General features: G+C 43.5%; 2 protein-coding genes across 2 annotated transcripts; one reads left to right on the forward strand and one right to left on the reverse strand.

Moving 5' to 3' along the window:
* Positions 1–5,063: 5,063 nt before the first annotated feature.
* Positions 5,064–7,004, reverse strand: LOC134457753 (vimentin-like). Its single transcript, XM_063209726.1, has 3 exons — positions 6,596–7,004; positions 5,557–6,208; positions 5,064–5,216 (listed from the first exon to the last, which is right to left on the reverse strand). Coding segments are annotated over exons 1-3 (1,062 nt in total). The 3' UTR covers positions 5,064–5,215.
* Positions 7,005–12,373: 5,369 nt separating this feature from the next.
* LOC134457755 (vimentin-like) lies at positions 12,374–14,223 on the forward strand. Its single transcript, XM_063209727.1, has 3 exons — positions 12,374–12,800; positions 13,181–13,831; positions 14,080–14,223. The coding sequence occupies exons 1-3, from the start codon at positions 12,374–12,376 to the stop codon at positions 14,103–14,105; spliced, it is 1,104 nt and encodes a 367-aa protein (XP_063065797.1). The 3' UTR covers positions 14,106–14,223.
* Positions 14,224–14,728: the final 505 nt, after the last annotated feature.

The raw sequence follows: 14,728 nt of genomic DNA on the forward strand, positions 1-14,728 counted from the left end.
AGAACAACTTTATAATAAGCAGCCTTTCACTCATCACTTGTTGGTACTATGCGCGCGCCTGCAAAAGCCCATAACAGTCGATGGACAATGTGTGTGTAAATGTGTGAAAGTGTGACCTCGCTCAGTGGGAACTTGTAATAAACCAGGTAGAGCGCATGACTTAATGATCCACCCAAGGACGCAAAAAGTCTTCTGAATGAAAAGCATCAATCACCCATTGGCAGATTGCTGGTCCTATGTGTGTGTTCTAGACACTAGGCAGTGCATCACAAACAAACCCTTTTACTGTACTTCAGAGGTGCTGAAATCACACTAAATTGATTACCACGGTGCCACTAGAAATGTTGGATCCTAACACAGTAATATAAATCCACCACCTTATTCATATTAACATTAGCGAAATTGATCCAATTAAAGTGAAGTGAAAGCCCAACGGGGAAACTCCAACTCCCATTGTCATTGTGACACAGCACTCAAGTGAACACTGCACACAATGAAATTGCATTTATGCCTCATCCATGCAAGGGGGCAGCCCCCAATGGCACCCGAAAGAGGGCAGTGCGGCAGGACGGTACCATGCTCAGGGTACCATATCATAGAGGAGGATGGGGGAGAGCACTGGTTAAATACTTCCCCCACCAACCTGGCGGGCCGGGACTCAAACTGACAACCTTAGGACTGCAAGTCTGATGCCACAACCGCTTACCCATGATTGCCCCATGACCAGCCATTCCATATGCTGCTGCACTTACATTCATTCTTTACCCGGTGAACACCTTTTAAACCTTTTTGTTGGAGTATAGGGACGTGAAATATTTATTCAGTTAATTGATTGAATACATTTCCCTCACCATCTGACCAATGACAGTCTTGTGAATGCTACGGAAATTTGAAAATTGCATAGTACGATTAAAGGGCCTCTGTCATTTTTGAACCCAGAATTTTAAAATCCTCTGCACTTTACCTGATACGGCATTCATGATAGTTTGGGCAACCATACCGTAATGGTTAGTGAGCTGGTCTTTAGATTAGAAGGTTGTCGGTTCAGGCCCTGCAGCACCCATGACTGAAGTGTCCTTGAGCAAGTAACCTAACCCAACCTTGCTAGGATAGTTCTGAAAGATAAATTCAGAAAGATACCTCAGAGAGGGCTGGTGCTAGTTGAAATTGGGGGATATTAGTCTTTTATTTTTTAATACTAAGGGTTATTGGCAGGCATGATGAGGTAAAGTGGGCTTTGGGAGGCTTATGATGAAGCCCAGGGGCGTTAATTCAAAAATGTTGAGAACGACTGCTCTAGGGATTTTGTACCAATGTACACCCCAAATCACAGAAAGACTGCACAAACCAAGTATGTGCACTGAAGACAAGCTTTATTTTAAGTAGCACATCAACTCAAACTGAAAATGGCCGTGGAAGAAACAAGTGTCCTCAGACTGCTGAGTTCACTTTTGGCAGCATGTACAGTTGAGGATAGAGGTGCTTAACTCGAATCTTTGAGGCGTCCGGATTGATTGGATCATTCCAAGGAGGGTACCCGGATTAGACGGATCAATCGGATCACACGGATCACTTATTTAAAATAATTAAAAATAAATAAAAAATAATGTATTTTTTAAAACGTTTCTGCCGTTAAGTAGCTATGCGCCTCGCCTTTGTTGTTCCATTTATCAATTCACGTTGATAAATCAAAGAGTAAGACAGTTTGATCAACAAAACTCACTTTATGAATGTAACAGTTCCTAAACTCATGCTGCGATCCGACCCACCTGGGTCTCCTCACTAAACATGCAACCACAACTCGAACAGCCTTTGGCAGCAGTGAAACGGCATGTTCCTGATTTTGCAATAAATAATGTGTGTGTTTGTAGCCTATTTAAGACTAAAAGTCAAACATTTGGGAGCAGAAGTCTAGTTGAGCAGGGACAGTCAGGAGGCGAGCAGCAGATGACCACTCGCTTCCGCTGCCGAGTTGCCTTGCGACTCACACACTCGTGGCAAAAACGAAACTTAAGCGATTGATCCGATCCGTAGGGGATTCGCTGCTACCAACAACTCAGTCAGGATTCGTCTCACCGAGTCGCCGAGGGCGCCGCTGCTGAGCGAGGGGAGTGACGGCAGCAGTGGCTTTAAAGACTGTAGCCTACGCTGTAACGCAGTGAGTGATCGAGTCACGTCTGTAGACTATAATTTCCCTAAGAGTAGCCTACAGACTGAGATGTTAAAGCGTTGGCAGAGCACTATTAACATTAAAATGTAGACCTCAACAGAGTCAGAAGCACACGCATAGGGAGCGGGGATCCGCGACTCAAACACTCAATTGGCCACAACATAGGCTGGACGGGTCAAACAGGCTCGATGAATGACGAGGCGGGAGTTGGTTCAGTTTTACTCAGTGAGTGTTCGTGACTGAACAGCATACTAGGGAGATTAGAGAATGGCTGTTGTAGTCAACTAAAGAGGATAGCCTATATTCCGGTTTCACAATTTCTCGCGCTGTAACTGCCATTTTGCTGACATATTAATGAAATGCCGTCTGACCCGCCTTTGGCGGCTCAATGCACGACAGCCATCCGGTCTGTTCGGATGAGGTCTTTACCCGGCTCTCCAACCGGATCCTCCGGGTTTTTTATCATCTCTAGTTGAGGACGATATTATTAGCCCCCTCCTGAAATTAGACATCTCTCTTGATGTTTCAGTGAGAATGACCATTATGAACCGTTTCTGTTATTCTGGAAACAAATACACTGATGGAGATCATATCCAATGAGTTGAATTTGGATTTTTCCATTTTCACAATGAGTTTAAACAAAAAAGGGTAAAAATGGCAAGGACAAAATTATTAGCCCCCTTATCATTAATAGTCAATAGAGTGCCATTTATGAACCAAAACTGACATCAGGCACTTTAATTAGTTGTTAACTATGTTGGCACATGCCCTACCAGGGATTTTGGTCCATTTTTTCATCGCAAATAGTTAAGATGGTCCAAATTGCATGGATGTTGAGGATGGACATTCATTTTCAGCACTCCTCAAAGACTATCTAAAGGATTGAGATCTGAACCACACCACACATTTAGTATCCCTGAAGAACATTTGAACAATTTTGGATGATAGTTTTGGGTTATCATCTTATTGAAAGATCCAGTGAAGATCTTAGCTTCCTCTATGAGCATATTTTTGCATGGTCACCTTCCACATTCTATCATAATCTTCTGTTTTTATGGTGCCGTACACCCAAACAAGGTTTCCTGTGGCTGAGGCCAACACGGAATGATGCTTTCACCACCATGTTTAATTGTGGAAACCATGTTATGAAATTTTAAGGACTATCCATTTCTTCACCTGACAGGAGCAGAATTCATGCATCAAAGCAGGTGCAATTGAATCTCATCAGATGAAAGCAGAGACTTTCAAAACTCATTTTTGACTTTCAAATGTTCATAGGCAAAGCTCAATAACACTCTGATATGCACCGCCTTTAGTAAAAGGGTTCTTCTGTGATGATGGCCCCAAAGCCCAATATGATGACAAGCCCTAACAGTTGTCTTTCTTGAAATAAAAACTCCAGGTGAGGCCAGGTCAATAACAATCATCTAGGCAGGTGTCCAATGCTTCTTTGGTCTAATGAGACTACGCAGTTTCCACAGTTACACATAGTGGTGGGGGCATCTAGTTTTTAGACTGTTATTCAGCCTCAGACACAGGGAGACTGGGTCTGGATCTGGATTGCTGGGTCCTCCAACAACATTGTAACCCAAAGTAAACATTTAAATTAGTTCAGAGGTTCTTCAAGGACACTAAAACCATGATACTGGAATGACCCGCTCATAGTCCAGTCCTCAATTCCACTGAGAGTCTGTGGCAAATGTCTATGCTCAGCATCCATGCAATTTGGACCAGCTAGAACACTTTGCAGTGAAGAAATGGGCCAAAATCTCTAGTGGAGCATGTGCCAACCTAAGTAAGAACTGATCAAAGTGCCTTTTGGATCATAAATGGCATCATATTGACTATTAATGATCAGGGGGCTAATAATTTTGTCCTTGTCATTTTTTTACCTTTTTTGATTAAACTCATTGTAACGATAGAAAAATGCAAATTCAACTCATTGGACATTATCTCCATGAGTGTATTTGTTTCCAGAATAACAGTAACGGTTCATAATGATCATTCTTACTGAGAAATCAAGAGAAATGTCTAATTTCAGGAGGGAGGCTAATAATATCGTCCTCAACTGTATACAGTATTTGACAACGTTGATGCCATCAGTTCTAAAAAATAATGATTTTGGGATCACTATTTCAGAGTATGGAGTCCCATTAGCCTTCGATGTCTGTGGCCCACCTGGACGTCTCTGCAAGACAGTTGCAAATGCATCCGTCCTAAAGTTTTGGACCACAATAGATACCGTTTTTTGACTGATAGGGTAAGTTTTGATGGTCTTCTAATAGCATTGACCCTTTTCTTCTTGGTCTGGCCTTTTGCCCTTTCTCTTCCATGTGGTGGCATTGCTTACAGCCAGGAATGGGAAGGAGTTTGCGCTGCGAAATACGGTTTTATAGGCAACTGTTTGATAGAAAGCTGTAATGAATCCTTAAACTCTTCTGAGACTGATTTAATGCTGACTCAATTAATAAACTCTAACTTTCCTCTAAAACTGTCCTTGGCGTGTACTCATTTCCACCCTAATTTGATCAAAACTGAAAAATATATAATAAGAGTCATATTATAAAACTTACTTTTATGTTGTACATTCAACAGATATTGTATTACACAGGCCTATGCATATATTTTGTGTTTACGGAAATATTTTTCAAAATGTTACTTGTCAAAAGGGGTGTACTCATTTCTGTTGTGCACTGTATGGACCTATAAGCAGGAGAATTATACATTTTTTCCTGGAGTCCACACATTTAAACCATACAAAAACTCAACATAGAAAACACTTCAAAAACCAAGTATGGACACTGAAGTCAAGCTTTATTTTAAAAAGCACCTGGGAACATCCTTTTACATCAACTCAAACTCAAAATGGCTGTGGGAACAACATGTCTCCCCAGACGGCCGAGTTAGTGTGGGTGTGGCAGGACGTGGGTGTGCTGCTGTGTTGGGGTCTCGGTGGATGACGGACAGCTGTGGTGGAGCGTCCAGGTTGTAGGGGTGAAGGTCATGTGAAGGTCGTCCGTTTATTCCTGAATGGCCAACTGGCTCTCTGAGGAGAGAGGAGACAAAGAAAAAAACATTCTTGATTTGTGATTTCTAAGGCATATATTTGTTCAGTTTCTAATATTTAACACATTTCAAATGTGTAGTTATTCTCAGGTAAATAGAAGCAGTAGTGGGCAAATATCCCCTTACAATCAGGTGTTCCCAAATATTTTTCATGCCTTACTGGTCTAACTCTACGGAGTGTAAACTAGTTATGTCAAATCAAATGTGTGCATTTGATGCATTCAAAATGCCATTACAGAAAAGCTTAATGTCTGAAGCTCTCAGCCTCTTAGCCTCAACAAAAAGGACAAATCATAATGGTTGCCAGATACAATGCGTACCAAACTCCAAGCCTATTCTCCTCGCTCTCCAGCAGTTTCCTGTAGGTGGCGATCTCTGCGTCCAGCTTCAGCTTGATGTGCAGCAGCTCCTGATAGTCTGCCATGTACTTGCTCATCTCCAACTTGGTCTCGCAGAGCTGTGCCTCCAGCTGTGCGATGACGGACTCCTGTGCTGCCGCCTTGTCCTGATGGGTGGAGTCCATGGTGACAAGCTGCTGCTCCAGGGAGGCGTTGCGCGCCCTCATGCCATCGATCTGGCTCTGCAGGTCGGTCACCTGGGAGTGGTAGGAGCCGATCTCAGCCTTCATGGTCTTCACCTGTTCCTCGTGCTGGCCGGACTTCTCCTTGAGCGTGTCGAACTTGCTCTTGTACCACTTCTCGGCCTCCTGCGCGTTGCGGGCGGCAACCGCCTCCATCTCAGCGCGCATGTTGCGCAAGTAATCGGCCAGGTCCGGGCGCTGCGAATCCTGCTCCACGGTCACCTTAGAGTCCTCAATCTGCTGCATCAGGTCAGCCACTTCCTCATCGTGCAGCTTCTTGAGGACCTCGATCTCGGCCACCAGCTGCTCCACGCGGCTCTCCAGCTCGGCCTTCTGCAGTGTGGCACTGTCCACGTCCTTGCGGAACTCACGCAGGATCACCTCAGCTTCGTCTGCAAGTCCAGATTGGGGGGCAATAGAGAAATGGGTCAAAATTGAATGTAAATGTAAAGCCTCAGGATACTTTGAACTGAGCAAACCATGCAATAATACTATGTGAATCCAAAGAAAACAAGACAGAGGGACAGAATTCAATTGCATGGCCTTCATAATGTTATCCAATTTACAGCAAAAGACAACAGGCTTTATCAATGTTGCATCTGACTATCATCTTCTGATATTTTTACACATAGGTGTACTGGTTACACTTTTGCTCTGTATTATAATAAAGTATACTACTGATTACCAAGAATATGTAATTACTATTGATGGGCCTTTCCCATATCACTTATTGATCATCATCAAAGATGGTTCAGATTCTTCTTCTCAGATCAGCCTACCTTTGAGGGCGAGCTCTTCCTCGATCTTCTGCCTCCACACCTCAGCCTCCTGCTCAAAGTATCCCCTCTCGATGTCAGCGGCACCCTTCTCTGCTGTCAGGGCCTCGATCAGGCCCCTCATCTCCTTGAACTTGAGCTCGTACTCATCTCCGAGCCCGCCAAATCCCCCCTTGAAGCGTTCCTGCAGGGCGGCCAACTCTGCTTGCAGCTGGGCATTTCTCGTTTCCAAGGACTGGACCTTGTCGATGTAGCCGGCGAAGCGCACGTTGAGCTCCTGCATCTCCTCCTTCTCGTTGGTGTGCTGCTTGTGGATCTCGGTGCCGACCTCAACGGCAGAGACACGGCCACGGTTGTAGGAGGTTCCGCTTCGGACGACGGAAAGGGTCTTGTTGTACGAGGAGCCTCTCATGTTTCCTGGTTCCCTTTTGGGTGTATGTTGGTTGGTTGTAGGGGTTTCCAATGTAGTAGATCTACTGGATGCTGTGTGTCCCAGGAGGAGCTGTCGGAGCTTGCTGATGGTCCAGGGGGTCGTCCCTTGGCTTATAAAGGGCCACCAGGAATCTGGCACCTTGGCTCGAAACTCTGGCAGGGTTTTGACACGGTTAAAATAAGTATCTGTAATGGTTTAAATGTGGATAGCTACTGCTTTATTTATATATCCTGGGAATGTGGCTAAAACAGGCTTTCATTTTAAAAGAAAAAAATCACATATTCTAATTCAAGTCCGAAATATGGAAGTATGCTGTATTAATTCACAAAGTAAGGTTTTGGCTGTGCAGCAATTTATTGGATCTATTTCCCCATATTTTTTCATAAAATAGGCTCTTAGTTGTTTTGTCAGACTCAATTAAAAGTTTGAAAACTGTGTTTGTATTAAAATGAGTAATCATTTTAATCATTCAACAGCACCGAAGATACATATGGTAGGCAGATTCATTTCAAACCCGTAAAACCCCCTCTGATGTTGGTGTCTATGGTGACACCTGTAAAGGTGGTGATGGGGTAACTTGTTCCACCGGAGACTAAATTGCGCTGCTTAATTAAACATTATAAGACATATAAGTATTCATTGTGATCCAATATTATAATCTAGCCTCGACTGAGAAGCATTTGGTCACCAAGGCCTGGTCACTGCCATCAGACACTAAACAACAATTTTGACTAGGGATGTAAATTATGGATTAATTAATTATTAAAATTAAAAAGGAGATAAAATACTAAATTGAAATTAATTTTATCATGCCCATTTCACTTGGCTGTCAGCAGGGCGAGTTGGCGATTCATTGCAATTTAAAAAAAAAAAGTGATTTGTTTTAATGGATTCATTGTCATTTTATTACATTTCCTTATTCATTACTTTATTGAAATAGTTCTACTGAACTGCAAATATTGAGTTAAGAACTATATTTACTCTTATATTCTGCTAAAATTGTTCAAAATGTGTCCCTACGTATTCGGCAGACACTTTCAAAAAGAGAAAAAATGAATAAGGTCATCTACATTAGCCTCTTTTCAAACCTTCAGCTCTACTGCATGCTTCACCATTACGGACGCTCCTGTAAAGGACAGATTAGACTTCAGCAACTGCACGCGTCAAATGTCGCTTGGGAGTGGTCACGAACCCGCTTTTCCTTCATGCATCTGCGCCCGAGGTCTCGTGTCACGAGCCACATTTGAAATAGCGCTCGCTAACGCTTCGCTACATTGCAAGCACTGCGGCTATTATTAACCCCTTAGCACAGCACCTATGTTATAACCTTACTGTCACCAAAATTGTAATGTCTATGCCTTAATCTGTTACTCTCGACACTGTCATAGCAATGTTGTTATGATGTAGTTGAGTATTTTCAGCAAATAGTGAATAGGCCCGCCGGCGACCCCATCTGCAGTAAGAGGCACAAACTGCAAAGGCAATGTACTGGTAGACCTATAATTATTTGACATACCCAGTCTGTTTTCACATGCAGAAAATGCGAGCAAAACAGTTGACTCTGCCGATCTGTGTTTGCATTCGGTGAACAACAGGCTATGGTAGTCAGACTGCAGGCATTGTGCCACGAATGTTCTACTGATGCATTTGTTACTTAGCTTGTAGCTTCGTGTATATACATGCATTTACACATTAGGCATTAATACTACTGGCATTGCGCTGCCACAAGAACAAGGAAGTAGCGAGACGACCAATGGCCGCGCCTTTTTGTCTGCGTCCTCCGCGTCCGTCCAACAGATAGTCAGGAATTTTTTGAGCCGCTCGACGACAGGCACAGAGCCTCTGCGCCTCTGGGGGACACAGGACGGACGTACGCAGAGGCTATCCGTCCAAAGGATAAATCAGGCTTAACTGTACTATTTTCTATTAAATTTGTTAATTGATTTGGGCACTGCTACTGTCACAACGTTAACATGTCAACATTGTTTCTTTTGTAAAAAAAAAAAAAAAGTATTAGATCATAACATTGATATATACTTTTTGATAAGAGGTAAAGTACCTACAGAGGGAAAAAAATAGCTTCAGTGAAGAAACTGAAAAAAAAACTTGAAATGCAGCATGATGAAATTAATTCAAATTTAGCATTGTATCTCATTTTTAATTTAGATTTTTAGATTTAGACTTGGGAGAAACATTGACATTTATCAATTACAAGTCGATAAGATAAATCAACTAACAAATTACTCAATAATTTACATCCCTAGTCAAAACCGTCGTTTAGTGTCTAATAGTGGTGACAAAAGCCTCCGAATTCTTCTCAGTGGAGGTTAGATCAGTGGTTCTTAACCTGGGGTGCGGGCACCCCATGGGGGTGCGCCAGAGATTCCAGGGGGTGCGTGGAATTTTGTTTGTGTTGAGGCTTGGACAAAACATGTTTTGGTCACTATTTAAAGTCATTAAGGTATTGATTAATGTTTCAAGGAGGAATCATTGTAATTTATGACTTAAATCATTTTGTAGTATGTATACTCGTGTAAAAGTTCAGGTTGGGGTTGCGTGACTGCGCGGCTTGTCCTCAACACAGGTAAGGGGGTGCGATAAGAAAAAAGGTTAAACGATAACTCCAGCCAATTTCAACATGCAGTTGTACTGTTCACACTACCCTGGACTTGTCAGTACTTGTCAGAGTTTTTTTTTCAGCCTTTTCCAAGATCCTGGTCATTGTAATTGGGGCAATTGTTTGTTTACATAAAAAAAGAAAAGTAAAATTTTTCTGAAAAACATTCAAAAGGTTATGCAACATCAGCAGACAACTAGCAAACAGCGATACCTTTTGGGTAAATATTTGTAGTAGGCGTGTGTCAAGAAAGTTTGTAGTGTAAACAAAAGCTGCTTCCATGAGAATAGCTCAGGGGTCCGTTTCTCGATTCTTGTCGTTGCTAACCGTCTTAAGACAGTCTTAAGACCGTCTCACTATTCCCTTGGACTTAGTGGTGAGCGTCGCTGTCGAGAGAGAGTTGAGTTGCTCTTACGAAGGACGTTGCTACCGTCGTTAGCAAAGACGCTTTCGATATACGGACCCCAGATCTCGGAAAGGGCTGAGCAAAAAAGTGCAGCGGCGGTGGGTACTGACAAGTCAAAGGTAGCGTGAGCAATACAACAGCATATTGAAATTGGCTGATCTGCTCCTTTACCACTCGGCAGGGGCGGAGCTACAGGGGTGGCTAGGGTAGCATTTGACCCCCCTGAAATGTGATTGGCTACCCCAAGTGCTCCCCCAGAAAATGGACAGTAGTCCCGCCCACTCGTGTTACACGAAGCGCATAGATCGCCCGCAAATCGGTATCGCGAGTGAAGAAAGGATAACCATTTTCCCCACACACATTTTGATGCAAGTTTGTGTACACACCAGCCTCATGAATTGGGGCATAAGGGGTACCATTCGAAAGCATAGAAAGCCGTCTGTCTAGTGGTATGCATAGGAACTCTCTGTGTTGTACGGTCTGACGGCAATGTGAATGGCAGATGTGTGCTTTTCCATCCTGAAGAAGAAAAGCATTAGAAAAAAACTGCTTATTTCAGTCGAGACGTTTACCTTTTAATGAAAAGTTAGCTGTGTGCCATTTAAGCTTTTTCAGTTCTATATAATGTTCTATATCCCATGTGATAAATCAATAGATTCGTTGTTGGTGGTAAATGAAAGTAGCTTCATGATTAATTCCTGTGAATTCAACTCAAACCTCATGTCTAAAGTCCAAATATTCACTGGCATATGCTAATTGCTGTCTTTGTGTTGGAATAGACTAGATGCTAATGAGTATTTTAAAAGAATGTCCGTACAGCACCTTTGATAGCATTGTTATATGTGTGAATTGTAGCAAATTCTTAGCAGCATTGCAACATTACAGTGACTGGATTTTAGTATTCAAGTAACTCTTTAATGTGCAGTCTGAGTTCAATTTGAACTTTGAAATTTGAAATCACATAAAAACACAGATGGTAGAAAATAATTTGATTAACTCTCAGACACCTAAGCATTAATTTCCTTTCAACCTAATTTTACTAAGTCTCTGATGCAGAAACTTTTAAGTTCATTTCTGAGAATTCTGTAGAAACGTTGAAAATCTGCAATAGGGCTTCAGTGAAACACTTATCTTTATCATCTCAAATCACTATATGATTCTCGTATACACAAACACAGATAGCCTACAGGAGTACACACCTGTCTGTGTATTCCAATGGCTTAGCACCCAGGTATTAGGTATTTTCCTTCCAAATAAGAGCAGCCCTTCATATCACTTTTCTAAAAAAACTTATGTTTCCTTCATTTTTGGCACATCTACATATTAAATAATTACTTCTACAATGGTTAAAATGTATTCAGAAAAGACAGCTAGCAGTATACAAAATGGCCATGTTTTTGCTTGGAATGTGATCTTTTCTATACTATTTTCTCTCTGGAAATGACTGTGTGGTGTCACAGGTGTCATAAGAACCCGAGAAAATCATTCTCTTTATCTATTCTATTGTGTTTTCTTTGTGTAAGAGCATGCCCCTGTGAAATTCATGTGGCTACCCCATTGCTCCCCCAAGAATAAATGTCTGGTTCCGCCACTGCCACTCGGCAAGATTAAGATATTGGATCACAATGAATACTTATATGTCTTATAATGTTTCATTAACCAGCGCATTTTAGTCACAGGTGGAACAAGCTACACCGTCACCTACATTACAGGTGTCACCAAAGACACCAACACAAGAGGGAGTTTTACATGACGGGTTTCAAATTAATCTGCATGTGTTTTCAATGCTGTTGAATCAAAATACTTCCTCATTTTAATACAAACTTTTTCTTTTTCTTTTTTTTTTAACTTTTAGTTGCGTCTGACAGTGTTTACAAAAACAACTAAGCCTGAGCCTATTTTATTTCTGAGCCTATTTTATGAAAAAAAAATATGGGCCAATTGTTCTGATACATTGCTGCACAGCCAAGACCTTCATTTGTGAATCAATGCAGCACACTTCCATATTTCGGATTTGAACCATTTTTTCTATCAAAATCAAAGCCTATTTTAGCCACATCCCCAAGATATATAAACCATGCAGTAGCTATCCACATTTAAACCATTACAGATCCACATTTGAAACATGTCAAAACCCTGCGAGGGTTTCGAGCCAGGGTGCCAGATTCCTGACTGCCCTTTATAAGCCAAGGGAAGACCCCCTGGACCATCAGTGGCAAGCTCAGACAGCTCCTCCTGGGACGCGGAACATCCAGTAGACCTATAGGTATTACATTGAAAACCCCAACAACCAACCAACACACACCCAAAAGGGAATCAGGAAACATGAGAGGCTCCTCGTACAACAAGACCCTTTCCGTCGTCCGCAGCGGAACCTCCTACAGCCGTGGCCGTACTGGCTACCAGGGCGGTGTCTCTGCCGTTGAGGTCGGCACCGAGATCCACAAGCAGCACGGCAACGAGAAGGAGGAAATGCAGGAGGTCAATGTGCGCTTTGCCGGCTACATCGACAAGGTCCAGTCCCTGGAAACAAGGAACGCACAGCTGCAAGCAGAGCTGGCCGCCTTTCAGGAACGCTTCAAGGGGGGATTCGGCGGGCTCGGAGACGAGTACGAGCTCAAGTTCAAGGAGATGAGGGGCCTGATCGAGGCCCTGACCGCAGAGAAGGGCGCCGCCGACATCGAGAGGGGATACTTTGAGCAGGAGGCCGAGGTGTGGAGGCTGAAGATCGAGCAAGAGCTCGCCCTCAAAGGTAGGCTGATCTGAGAAGAAGAATACTATGAACCTCCTTTGATGATCATCATGGCCCATCAATAGTAATTGTATACTCTTATTTAATCAGTAATATACTTCATTATAATGCAGAGTAAAAGCGTGACCAGCACACCTATCGTTACAACTTCCAATATCATAATGTGAAAAATATTAGAAGATGGTAGTCAGATGCAACATTGAATGAAGTCTTAAATTGTCCTTTGTTGTAAATGGGATAATGTAATTGAAGTCTGCCCCTCTGTATTGTCCACTTTGGATTCACATAATGTAATTGCATGGTGGGTTCTTAACACTTTAAAGTATCCTGAGGCTTTATACTGTCATGCAACTCTGACCTGACCTGATCTGGACTTGCAGACGAAGCTGAGGTGATCCTGCGTGAGTTCCGCAAGGACGTGGACAGTGCCACACTGCAGAAGGCCGAGCTGGAGAGCCGCGTGGAGGAGCTGGTGGCCGAGATCGAGGTCCTCAAGAAGCTGCACGACGAGGAGGTGGCCGACCTGATGCAGCAGATCGAGGACTCCAAGGTGACCGTGGAGCAGGACTCGGAGCGCCCGGAGCTCGCCGATTACCTGCGCAACATGCGTGCCGAGATGGAGGCGGTTGCCGCCCGCAACGCACAGGAGGCCGAGAAATGGTACAAGAGCAAGTTCGACACGCTCAAGGAGAAGGCCGGCCAGCACGAGGTCCAGATGAAGACCATGAGGGCTGAGATCGGCTCCTACCACTCCCAGGTGACCGACCTGCAGAGCCAGATTGACGGCATGCGGGCGCGCAACTCCTCCCTGGAGCAGCAGTTGGACACCATGGACTCCGCCCACCTGGACAAGGCAGCATCACTGGAGACCGTCATCGCACAGCTGGAGGGGGAGCTCAGCGCGACCAAGATGGAGATGAGCAAACACATGGCAGACTATCAGGAGCTTCTGCACATCAAGCTGAAGGTGGATGCAGAGATCACCACCTACAGGAAACTTCTGGAATGCGAGGAGAAGAGGCTGGGAGTTGGTACGCACTGTATCTTGCAACCACTATTTTTTTAATGCATCAAACTCACACATTTGTATTGTCAATAGTTATTGGTAAAACAGGAAAAAGAATTCAGAAACAATTGGCAAAATGTTGCCCATTGCCCATTTCTGTTTACCTGAGATTAACTGCACATTGGAAATGTGTTAAATATCAGAAAATAGCAAATGTATACATTAGATATCACAAAACATTAATGTTTTTGTCTTTCTCTCCTCTCTCCGCAGAGAGCCAGTTGGCCATTGAGGCATAAACAGACGACCTTCACATGACCTTCACCCCTTCCTCCCAGAATGCTCCACCACGGCTGTCCGTCATCCACCGAGACCCCAACACCACAACACACCCACGTCCTGCCACACCCAAATTAACTCGGCCGTCTGGGGGGGACACGTTGTCCCCACAGCCATTTTGAGTTTGAGTTGATGTGCTATTTAAAATAAAACTTGAATTTAGTGTGTATACTGTTTTTGCAGTCTTTCTGTGATTTGGGGTGTACACAAGCCCCTAGAGCAGTGGTTCTCAACGTTTTTTGAATAGACGCCCCTGGCCTTCATCATAAGCCTCCAAATGCCCACTTGACCTTATGATGCCTGCCAACACCCCCCTTAGTATTAAAAATTAAACTAGACTAACATCCCCCAATGGCAACTAAGCACCACCGCCTCTCTGCGGTATCTTTCTGAATCTATCTCTCTGAACTATCCTAGAGCAATGTGGGGTTGCCCAAGGACACTTCAGTCATGGGTGTAGGGACTGAACCGGCAACCCTCTAATCTAAAGACGAGCTCACTAACCATGAGGTTATGGCTGCCCAAACCATTATTGATGCTGTCTCGGGGCTGAGGATTTCTAAACGCTGGGTCCAAAAATGAC

This window comes from Engraulis encrasicolus, chromosome 11 (genome assembly GCF_034702125.1).
Source record: "Engraulis encrasicolus isolate BLACKSEA-1 chromosome 11, IST_EnEncr_1.0, whole genome shotgun sequence".
NCBI lineage: Eukaryota > Metazoa > Chordata > Actinopteri > Clupeiformes > Engraulidae > Engraulis > Engraulis encrasicolus.